This window comes from Octodon degus, unplaced genomic scaffold, assembly GCF_000260255.1.
Source record: "Octodon degus isolate 3935 unplaced genomic scaffold, OctDeg1.0 scaffold00074, whole genome shotgun sequence".
Lineage (NCBI taxonomy): Eukaryota > Metazoa > Chordata > Mammalia > Rodentia > Octodontidae > Octodon > Octodon degus.
The window spans coordinates 3,324,697-3,337,077 of NW_004524650.1; the positions used below are offsets into that span (position 1 = coordinate 3,324,697).

The following is a 12,381-nucleotide window of genomic DNA, read 5'->3' on the forward strand; positions in this document are numbered from 1 at the left end:
TTCAGTGAATGTGCTGATAGGATGAAGAGGAGGACAGTGCTGGCCTCCTCCCTTCACAGATCTTACGGTCATCTCTCCCTACACTACTGTTGAGGAAGTTGACTCCCCCTTTCGGACCCACCCCCATCATCACTGTAGAATACAAGAAGGAAAGGAAAGGAAGCTGAATTCTGTTTTACCCGGCCCAGGTTCTCTTCCAACACTGCATTATGTTCATTTTTATGAACAAGTAACTTCTTTAAAACCTCTTCAGCCCCCATACAACCCAAGTTCCTAATTTTAGAAGTTTGAGATGCTGACTTCACAGGGGATGGTAAGAAAGAAAAGGTCATTTGTAGAAAGGTGACTGCAAGTCGGATAAATGGAGCCCTGTAGGAAGAAGGGCAACAGGTGGGGATGTCATGGTTAGTGGGCAGCATGGAGGTAAAGAGCAGCGCTGAACCCTTGCGGTGGGACTGTGTGGAGAGCGCCAGCTCCCTGTGTTCCTGAATGTCATATGCAGTGGGCAGGGTTTTCAGAGCAGCAGAATCACCAGGTTATATTTGAATATATAAAAGGAAATTCATTATACAGTACAGCTTTGGATTTTGAGTCACTTGCTCTCCACGTGTTCCACAAGATGAGCACAGATTTCTAATAAATTGTAACTTGATAAACAAGTGATGCCTTGCGCTATCAGGACAGGATGCCAAATGTCCGATGCTCACAAATGAGGCAGTAGCTTTTCTCTTTCCCTTTCTCCCTCCTTCTCCCTCCCCCACCCACTCTCCCCTCTCTGTGGGACTGTGGGTGACCATCTCCCAAACAGCTGTGGAGGAGATCTCATCTGCAGAGGAGGGTGAGAAGAAGGCAAGGGAATTATTCACTTTAGAGGAGATTAGGAAGATGACTAAAATGTGGAAACAGTGCAAAACTATGTAGACAAGCACCCCCTGAAGGCCATAGCACTGTGAGCAATGAATCTATTTAATGACAATACAATGTCACATTTCTGAAAAATCCTCAAAAGAAGGCAAAAGGAAGGTCATTGGGTAGGTTCCATGTTAAGTTTTCATGAAAAGATTCCATGGAAGGCCGGCCAAATAGCTCAGCAGATTAAAATGCCTGCAAGCAGGTGCAGGGGCCAAGGGATCAATCTCTGGGCCTGAAATGCCAGCCCTGCCCCTGGGGCACATTGAGATGGCAGTTGAGACTGGGTATTGTGGCACATGCCTGTAATCCCATCTCTTGGTAGGCTGTAAACAGGAGAATCACTATGAGTCCGTTCTGCTAGTGAGACCCTGAACACCCTGTAGACCCTTCCCTAAAACACAGGGAAAAAAGAATGCTTTGCAAGTGGTCTGTGCATCCTTTAGCCCAAGCAAACTGACACAAAATTAACCATAATGCCATAGAGCCATTTCCTTATTTCCTACCATAGCTATCTAAATAATGATAATACTAATCTTACAGGCCCTCTCATTTACTTTCCCGCTACTATCAGAACCTTATGTCCAATATCTGGGGCTTCACTCTCCTCTGCCAAACCTGTGGATCTGCAGTCTTGTCTACCTTTTGCTACTTCAAGCACCTGGTACCTCCTAAGCAGTAAGATCCCAAGCTGCCTTACCTAGAATTTGGAACCCTTGTTAGATTCTCCAGATACTCCACATTTGCCCCCACCCAGTCAATTCTATATTTTATCCATGTAAGAGTGAGCTTATCTTGTAGTTTCTTTGCTTTGTTCCTCTATTTCTCTTTCCTCCTAGAGCTGCACATTAGTTTCCCCTTCTAAATCATGCAGCATAATAAACAAATGCCTCCTTCATTTATTTTTTTTATTTTTATGCATTTGGGAAGGGTCTCACTACACAGCTCAGACTCATAGTGATCCTCCTGTTTTCAGCCTCCCCAACGCTGGGATTACAAGTGTGAGCCACCACGCCTAGACTCTGGCCAGTTCAACTCACCCAGAGGCAGGGCCAGTGCAGCATGTGGTGCCAGGAATTGAACTCCTGTCCTGCGCATGCCTAAGCAGGCACTTAGTCCGCTGAGCTACCTCACTGGTCCTCTCCTTCATTTTAAAGCTTTTTTTTTTTTCACTTTAAAAATATGCAGTTTATTGTAGGAATAATAGGGACCCATTGGTGTCTCAGTGTACCCTGGGGAGAAATGATGGCAGGAATGAAGAAAACACAGACAAGAAGACAAGCGCTGGGTCAGGTGGTAGGGGCCTTCATTTAGACCATTGCAAAGTTAGTATCATGTGACATTTATTATAGTTCAATTTGGTCAAAAATATATCTGAGTGCTCTCTGATTTTGTAAAGATTTTTTTGTATATTCTGTGTATACAGCCTTTCTTAACCTCTACTGGAACTAATTGCTTGGTGTGTCGGAATTACATCGCCCTATTTGTGCATCTCTTCCTCCTCCTGTCCTGTTTCTCTTCATAGTTAATTACTCACACAATCCAGATGTCCGCTTAGTTGCCCCTCCTGAACTTCAGGAGGTGCTGCAAAGTCCTTAGAAACTCCTCTCTCTAGGCCACTTCCAGCTACAAACTGTTCCTCCCATTGAACTCTTCTCCCTGAAATCTTACTTTTGATGGGTTTCTCCTCTCTTTAGCTACACACCAACCCAACCACCCTATTTCCTTGATTCTATTCCCAATTTCTCATGGAGCCATGTAAGTATGCAGCAGAGAACATGGGTGTGAATTTAGGTTAAGATAATGCAAACATCTTGAATATTGGTTCTCACTTTACAGAAGTGCTCCAGCCATCACATGTTCAAGCTCTGCTCCCTCTGCTCTGTGTGCTTCTGTTTCCCATTCCTTCTCCTCTCTTCCCCTCTGTTCTCTTCTGTTCCCCTTGAGCTTCACATTGTTCTGAGTTCTCCATGCACAGTGGTTGGAACATCCTTTGTTCGGTTTCTAAATCATTGCCTCCAGGACTACATTTCTCAAATCCCAACCTAAGGGTGTTGCTGTAAAAATTATTAATTTAAGCTCTGACAGTTTGTTACTTTAGAGAAACCTGGTATGAATCATCTAAATGCTATTTAAATATTAAAATAATTTTCCTGGCTCAGTTCCTTTGAATATGAGTCAGTCTTCCTCATAAAGCTATAAACTGCTTCTGTCCTTATGGCCCCACCCCCAGCACCGGTACAGCACTACCAAACAGCAAGTCTTAGCAGGTCATCCTCTGCTGGCAGAATCCCCTGAGTGCTAGAATCTCTTCTCTGGATGGACTTAGTCTTAATGCTCTTTCCTGCTTTGTCACATCATAGCAAAATGTGCTCAGCTTGCTTTGCACAGGAGATGTGCCTTACCTTCTTGTATCTTATTAAAGAGAGCACGGATTAGCAGACTGCTGGCTCCCAGGTGCCTCTTCGAAAGGGTCACCTCCTCCCTCTGGTGGGTTTTCCACCTAAAGAGCATTCTTCCTCCTTCCTGACCCCCACACCTCTACTGGCACTTTAACTACATCACTGTCACTTCATGCTTCAGTACTTGGCTTGCATATCAGCTCCTCCTGACAATCCCTGACCCTCAGCCTGGGTTGTGTGCACATCGTCATTGTTCCTATAACAGCCAGTGTCACCTCTGCCATAACCCTTGTCACACTCAAGGCAATTGTTATTAACTACAGGTTCTTTCAGGCCACAGACTGTCTTTGATACATGAATTTGGAGTGTCTCACAATTTATAATTTGTTTCAATTTAGGAACCACAGCTGTTGCATAGGTATATTATTTACCTCATATAACACTCTACATTAAAAGAAACTATACGTTTAATTTCTTTCTGAAAATAATTATCTGAGATATAAGTATTTTTATGATATACTATGTCCCTGTCATGTTCTGGATCAAAAGCCCTCAGGAGGTAGAAACAATGGCTAATCATGAGCAGCCCATGCAAGAAGCTTACAGATTAAAATATACCCAGAGTACTTTGGAGCACCAGGGAGCCCCAACTCTGGATAGTGTGGGGAATCAGTAAGAGACCACTCAGGTACTAGGAAGACTTAGTGAAATGAAAAGGCCAGTTTGGGCTGTACTGAGTTAAAAGAAAAAAATGGGGATGAGACATTCCCCGCATAGGGGATGCACAAATTAACAGAAATGCAGAGCAGGACACACAAGGCAGCATAAGCTGTTAAAGCTTACAGGAATAAGTTGGCAGTCATGCACTATTCAAACGTTATTCCATCCAATGCTTATACTAACATCATGAGTTAGATTCTGTCATTTTCATTTCATTGATAAGGAAAATAGTAGCTGAACACTTAAGTAATAGGCTTATAGTCACTTGACTCATGACTACAAAACTAAGTTTCATGCAAATTTGGCTTCTGAATCAGTACCCTATTTGTGAATGTCAGATTTTTACTTTAACTGTGAAATGGGCTACAGTTGCTTTTAACTGACTCACACGTCTAATTTTTCATCAAGAGTTGTATGTTTAAATTTCTCTGTTTAGGACAGGGACAAAGCCATACATTTATATGCACAAGATGGGCAAGGCAATGATCTTGAGAAACATCAGCAGGTTTTTGAAACTAGCAGTTAATTGGTAGGATTCTCACCCTGACTAACTATACATGCTGATACCTGTGAATTAAGCAACTTCACTGAAGATAGCAGTGTAATAGAAGGGTCACACTTGGAATGCCTGTCATTCTGGTCTTCTAAATACATACTTCTTGTCATGACATACCAATTATTACCATACTGTCTCATAAGTAAAGGGTTTTTTTAAATGGGTAATAAATGAAAAAAAGGCACAAGAAAAAAGTCACAGGACTGTCCTGGTACAATGTTCTGTATATGGTTAGATTTCTAAATTTCTGTGTAAAAATATGTAATTGTTTATTCATATTCTTTAAATATTTTTCATTTTTTTTCATTTTTATCTCTGTATTCTGTGGGAACTTAATGTTTAACATATAAATACTTCATGGAAGGACAAAGATATCCCTTTCAACATTCTTGTGCTGCTGTAACTTTTGTATCTGACAAGATCAGTCAAATCCCCTCAGGATTTAGCCTGAAACCCTATCCCACAGTTTGTAGATCCTTTGTCAGTGTCAGCCATGTGGATGAGTCATGGTCATTTCTTGACCACCTTGCTCTCTGTGAAAGCCTGAAAGAAAGTTTTCTCTCCAGGTGACTCTCCTTAGGCACACACTATGTCATCAATCATGTTGATCTGTGTCCCCATAATCTCCTTGATCAGAAAATTTGGGGCACAACTGAGTTACATCATTTTTTAAGAAGCTTATTATTACCCTACATCTTATGCAGTTGGGTTTAACTTCACTATCTATCTGAAAATCAAACATCTTAAGCATAACATGGAACAGCTATTTTGACCATAGTCTTTCAAGTTCAGTAAGACTCAGGACATAGGAGAACCTATACCTCTGGAGTTGCACTTCCACACAACGGGTAGAGAGGCCTTGGCTATGTTTTTGAGGATACTTGTGCTCTTAGAATGGTAAACTAGGAAAAACTTTAGTTTCCTATTGGTGGAAGCATTGTACCAAACAACAGAGTAAGTCCACCTTTGCTGCCTTGAAGCCCAGCATCATCTTCTGCTCCTTCCTGTTATGACATTGTTCCATCATCTACTTTCAGACCAATCCCATATCATCTCATGTTAAAAACCTTTTGGGACATATAAGCATCTTCATCAATAATTTCTCTAAGTGTTGACGGAAATTCCCAGGCAGCTTTGTGTCTACACTGCTGGCTTGCCACTTATTTTCATCATAAAAAAGGCTCTAGCCTTGAATCTGTTGAAGCCACCCATGGATGACAGGAAAGGATGCACTCCGCTTGCCTCATTTTGCCTTCAAATCTTCAAACAGGCTTTTAGCTTTTTCTTAAGCTAAGTGGGACCCTGGTCATGCTGATCCTGAGTGCACACACTGAGAAGCTTTGCCTACTCCTCTATCCTTGTACCATGCTCCTTATGTATTGTTGCTGACTTCCTCGGCACAGCTGACTGTATGCATTCCATGAAGTTGTCTCTGTTCTTTAGAATTGTGCCAGTGGTTGAATGATGCATGATATATGATCTAGCAGGGCCCATCGCCTTTTTGCCTAGGTCCAATTTCTCAGTTATTTTCCCTTTTGTCTCTATGGTTATTGCTTTGTGCCTCCTAGCCAGCCCCTCCACATTTTCCTCTTGCTTCTGGACATCCTGAGCCTGGATGGAGCACTTTACTGCACACTATTGTGCTGAAAAGTAAGTGAACAGCAGCACAACTACAGTGTCCAGAAGACATCTGAGCCACTTCAAATCTACAGATGCTTGTAATGGGAGGTCCATTCTGATCTGTGAGAGTTCACAGCTCAAATGTTTGTGAATATTAAGTACCTAAGTACAACACTGGAAATGCTTTTAATACCATTCAGTTTGACACCACCCTTTAATCAATAGTAAGAGATAAAGTTTATAATGATGGCAATGCATGAAAATGTGTATTATTTAGACTTTAATGTAATACAGGACCATTCCTTGCCCAGCATATACATATAGTATTATATTTCCTGAAATAATGTGAAAAGACTAATAAACAGTATTATGTCTCATTTGGAAAAACAAAATTTCAAGTGTTAGGCAGTTGGGACATATGTATTATTTCTATGTCTTACCCTTCAGTCTATCAGTAAAGGATGTATGCACATACATAAGGGAGATAGATTAAAAGATTGGTGGTGTGTGCATGTATATGTATAACATATATATTATATATCACCTAGGATAAATCTGAAGTCCCTTTATCTTTTTATATTATTACCATTTAAATATCAAATAATCACTTTGCTTGCTGTTGTTTCCAGTGAGATGAGAAAATATGATTAAGAAACAGAGTTAGTCCATTACAGTGCTCTAGACTCTTGCTATTAACCAGCCTGCTGCTACCCTCATGAAATTATCCAGTTTAAACTGGATGAAACCAGTACCTGCTTCTATTAAGCACAAGAACTCTTTACTTCATAATGTGCTCAGTTACCTTTAGATTGATCCATGAATAAATTATAATCCAAATAAACTTCTTTACCTTAAAGCTTTGCTGGCTTAAGGTATCACTGTTGATTCATTATGTTGTCACTTTTCTATCGGCAGTGTAATGCTTTTTATATCTGGATGGAGACAGTTTTGGTGTGAGATACTGTTATCTTTAAATGAGTAGGATTTAGCTTTTCTGGTGAGAACAAATTCATCAATGATGAATCCCTAGAGAAAGTACAAAAACAAAAATCACACCGCATCTCTGCTTTGTTCTGCTCATCAGTTACAAAGCAGCATTTGATGCTCCTAAAGAACTTTTTCCTTTGTTTAAGAAATACCACATGATGCTCCAAACCTCTCGTGCTGAAACCTTTTGCTTTGAGTTACTGCTGGCTACAACTTTTTCTGTAAGAAAATAATAAATGAAGGGGGAAAGCTCCTGCTGCTTCCTCTGTCAAGCCCTAGCGCTTCTCCTCCTCCAATGGGAAATCAATTAGCTATGTGCTCAGGCAGAGATCTGGACTCAAAGCTTGATTAATCATCGCTGATTCTACATATGTGTGGTGGTCAGCTATGTGTTCTTTACTCTTCTTTTATCTTGGTGTTTTTGTTCATTTTTTTATTTGCTTGGGCACAATCCGAGTACAAATCTAGCTAACTGTGCTATGTGTGAAGGGGCTCTGTGGCAAGAAAGAATTGATTTTTCATATTTTCAGAACACTTAACTTTTAAAATATTCATTTCTTCCAAAATGTTAGCGCCACTTTAGTGCACATATTTTATGAAAATATTCAAGTGTTTATAACTAATAAGGGATGCATCATGCCTATGGCATCAGGAAGCTTTGAAAGCCACCCTCAGCTTTGGATCCTACACACGGCAGTCAGGAACTGGAAGGATTGAAAGTTGGAGGAGTGATCATTGATATTTAGTGTATGTGTGCTTTCCACTTAAAGAAAAATGGAGCAGCAGTCAATGTTTTATTTCTTTGATTTTCTTATAACCAGTGTACTTCAAAAATCCTACGGGAATCTTTATATTTACTTGAAGACCTCCCTACAGGAATAGTTGTAGAAGATTAGCAAATTAGAATCATATCATTGGAAAGGCTATGTGACATGATTTGTACATGGCAAGCGTAGTTAACTAATGCAAAATACTGCAGAAAATAGTAAGCTGCTAGATGTTTACTAACTGTTTTCCATTAAGTATTAAGAGATTTTCAAATACTTATCATCATTATTACTGTTGCAATAATTCAAAATAATGGCTTAACTATTACTACACTTTTTCATTCCATTTGGATAAAGAATAATCTAAATAAAAACAAGACTCTTGATTTATACTTACAAGTTTCAAGAACTTTCTTTAGAATAATCTCTACAAAATTCAAATAAAATTAATGGTACCCCATAAGGATAAGATCCAATCAGGAGGTCAGATCAATGGTTTAGTGGCTTGTTAGCATGAGGGTCTCCTAGAATCAAAGGTCTTGTTTAAACACTTACTCATTTGTGATAATTTTCAAGAATAAAATATTAGGACATGTGTGTCCTGTTGTGTGGGGGTAGTACATTCTGGTGACCCACTCACCACCAGATAAAATGGTATCTGGATGGGGACATTTCTTCAGGGCCAAGCGTCATCTCCAGCACCTAAGCTGCTCCAGGGGGAAAAAGCCTTTCTTTATGAGGAAGTTTCAAACATTACTTTTACTCTATTGAGAATATTTACAAATGGGATAGATACTAAAAATTGCTTATGCTTTTAACAACTCAGCTTCACTTACTTTATAGCAAAATCGACACAAAATATATTCCTCTCACATCGTATCATTTCACACTGCTGTAACCCTTAATGTTGTTATTTAAGGAAACATTAAGATTTAGAGATGAAGTACATGATTCTAATCTGATTGTATGATGTGTAATCAGAAAATGTGGAGAATGTTTACACTTTTTAAAATAAAAATAATTTTTAAAAATAAAAATGAAATATTTATTACATGAAGAGAAACATTGCCATTAATTCCCCTCAAAATAGTCCCTTCCCTTCAAATGCGTTTATCTCATTGTTCAAGCTACTTTCTTGAACAGTTTGAGCTCTATTTCATGTCTTTGTTTGCAGTGTTATGGCCACTTTGATGGCCTAAGTTGATTTGAAATGTTTCCCTTTCACGGTCATTTCAACTTTGAAAAGCTGTGAATCATTCGGTGCTAGTTTCAGTGGATAAGGTGGATGAGGTAATGTGACATTTACACAAACCTACAGTACTCAGCAGCAGCAGCATTCACCATATTTTGGTCATCCTTCATAAAGATACTCATGAAAAAGGACTTCCAGAATTGTTTGTGAAAGTAACAAGAACAATTTGGTAAGTATGTTCTGAACAAGGGGAAGTATTTTGAAGGAATTAATGGCAATGTGACTTAAACATAATTTTTTAAAAGATTATATATTTACCATGTATTTTGATCACACTTTATACATAAATTAACTTGGCATTCGTAACATTTTTCTATTTATTTGAATCTTGTTGACAAGATTTTGGTGAATTGATTGTAGAAGTATCAAGCTGAAGAATTTACATATAAATATGTTTTTTGCTAACAAAAATTTCCAAATGTAGTTTACAGCCTGCTTTGATTGGAACTTGGTTAGAATTTGCTTTACGCACTCTGTTGAGATCTCTTAGAGAACCAGAGAACTCATTTTCCTGGTATTATGCAGCCTGGCAAGTCGAGGTCAGAGTTTTGAAAAAAGTATGATTTTTCATGAAAGCACCTGCTAGGTCAGAGATCAGGAAGACCTTGGAGTGCTGTAGTTTTCCAAACCTTCATCAACTAGATAAACAGGCTTTATTCTGCGGAAGCGAGAGGGTGTTTTTGCCATCTTATAAAAGAGACCTAACAATTCCAGGTTAGGGGCCGACACAAAACATTTGAAATTCAATAGTGTCTATCACAGGCAGTGTGTATCAGTAAAAGTGAAGATCAAAGGTTCTGGAAGAAGGGAAGGACAAAGTGAAGAGGAAATAATTGTGGGATAATGAATGGTGTGAGGGCATTTTCATGTTCAGTTGAAACCACTTAGCATTTTTGCATGACACCCAGGTAGCTTTCTAAATGAACTTTGCAAAGTACAATTGAATAACCTTGAGATTTAAAGCTGTGATGTGATTTTGAATATTGATGGAGTTTGCATAAGCACTGTGGCTTAGCCTCTGCTTTCATTTCTATTTTTACCTCCTTGATGCAAAATACAATTTATTTTCTTTTCAGGAGAATCAATACTTTTACCATTTTATTTTTTTGCTATTCCAGTAAATTGCAATCAACATTAGTTACAATCCTTAAAGAGATGTAGTAAGAATTTGAACACAATAAAATAAAGATACAGATTAGAACTTTGGCACAGTACCTCTGCTATCGACAAAAGCATTTGTCAGGGTCTACAGCTGTGTCTATAGTGTGCTAAAAACTTGATGAAGGGGAAAAAAAGCATCAATAGGTTTCACCTTCTGTCTATACACACCAAACAAATGGTTTAACTAATAGCTATTGTTTTAAGTGACTGGATTTCATTCACACTGTGAAATTTATCCCATTTAGAAATGTATTTTAATTAACATTTATATCCAACATATACCTATTTGGCAAAGGTATTATACTCTTATGTTCTTTTTAATAACATAGATTCTGCTATCTAGAAGACTGGTAATCCAGGAATGAGTGAAGATCCAGTAGCCGTGAAGGAATCCCCAAACACACATTTGTTTATTTGTTTGTTAGTAATATTTATGTGATTAGTCTCCCATTTTTCTCTTCTCTGAACTAATGTGCTTTCTTATTTGTGTTTTCCCTTTAGAAACTGCCAAGCTTTGGACCTTTTCTTGAACAGCGCAAGAAAATCATAGCAGAGAATAAGATTAGACTCCAAGGACAAAATACAGCATTTTCCCCAATTGAGAGACATAGTTTCATCCCCCAGAAGCCTATTCCTTCCATCAAGGTAAAATTTAAACAAACTAGTTAACTATGTCTTTCACTGTTCAAATATGCTAATATGGTTTATATCTATCCTTCCTCAAATGTATCCTGCTTTTTGTTTTGAAAAAATTCTTAGAGCCTCCAAAATTCTATATATAGAAAAAAGGTGTGACATTGTTGAATAACATCTTATTTGTATATTTTATACTTTTATTGGTGCTATTTTACTTCTCAGAGCCTTGTGAGGTATGTGTTTCATGCAAATCTTTGTGTTCAATGTGTCAGGGATATTAGGGTAGCCTTTTTACCTTCTCATAGTTGATTAAAAATGATCTTAATCAACAGCATCATAATATCATCTCATATTATTTATGCAAAGTAACTAAATATAACATCAATAGCACTATGATAGCTTATGATCTGGCAAAATTTTCTGGTTTGGCCTCAAGAAAATGTATGTATTTATTTACATTTCAGGAGATTATTCTCTGCATAAAAGATATCACTAAATAAGCATCATGCGTGTTACTTTTCCAGATTTTTAAAAAGCTGGAAGTTTTTTATTTCAAAATTATATGTTCATATTCAGTTATAACAAATCAATACAGAGCAATATTATTCACCCTGTACCCAGTTTCTCAGTGGCAGTATGTTGAAAAATTATATTACAATATCAAAACCAGGATATTGGCCCACATACAACCTACCAATGCTGTTCACATTCTTTTTTTTTTTTTTTGAATGTGCTTCCAAAACTGTTATGTAAATTTAAAATAATTCTAGTCAAAATAACAGTAACATTCTTTTTTTTTTCATTTTCAGAGCTCTTTATTCTTTTTTTTTTCAAACCAAATTGGTAAGACAGTTTCAATAATTAACACATTGCGTACTGCCTTCCTAGTTGTTATTTGCTGTACAAGATGCAGACATGATATCCTATTTACAAACACTATTAGAACAAATCCTTCTACTCATTAAGAGAATGTAACTATATATCTATCCTAACTGTTTTGAATACACATAAAAAATGGACATTCATCTGTATCCCCTTTTTTGTTTAGTTCCGTCATTTGAATATTACAGGTGTGTTAACTTAGCAAAATATTCTAAAAGACTCCAGTAGTCCATAATAGTATTGGGTGTTCCGCTTGACTGGCATGTCAGAAATTGTTGACCTGAGTCCCCTACAGTTCAACATACCAGCATGGCTTTACTTCTTATATTTCGTTTTAATACTTTTCTGCTGGATGGTTAAGACCAAGGTAAAGCAGGACCTATGCAACAAGAGGTGTAGCTTTTGGGTCTGATAAGGTCAGTGAAATCCCCTCAGGATTTATCCTGAGATCCTGTACCTCAGATTGTAGAACCTTTGTCAGTGTCAGCC

At 38.0% G+C, this 12,381-nt stretch overlaps 1 protein-coding gene across 2 annotated transcripts in view; it reads left to right on the plus strand.

The window, feature by feature from the left end:
- Dpyd (dihydropyrimidine dehydrogenase) overlaps positions 1 to 12,381 on the plus strand; it is a 978,184-nt gene that overhangs the window by 945,518 nt on the left and 20,285 nt on the right. For both annotated transcript variants that reach the window (XM_023720254.1, XM_023720255.1), the window contains exon 21: positions 10,876 to 11,019. In XM_023720254.1, coding sequence (XP_023576022.1) covers positions 10,876 to 11,019 — 144 coding nt within the window. The remainder of the gene's footprint in view (positions 1 to 10,875; positions 11,020 to 12,381) is intronic.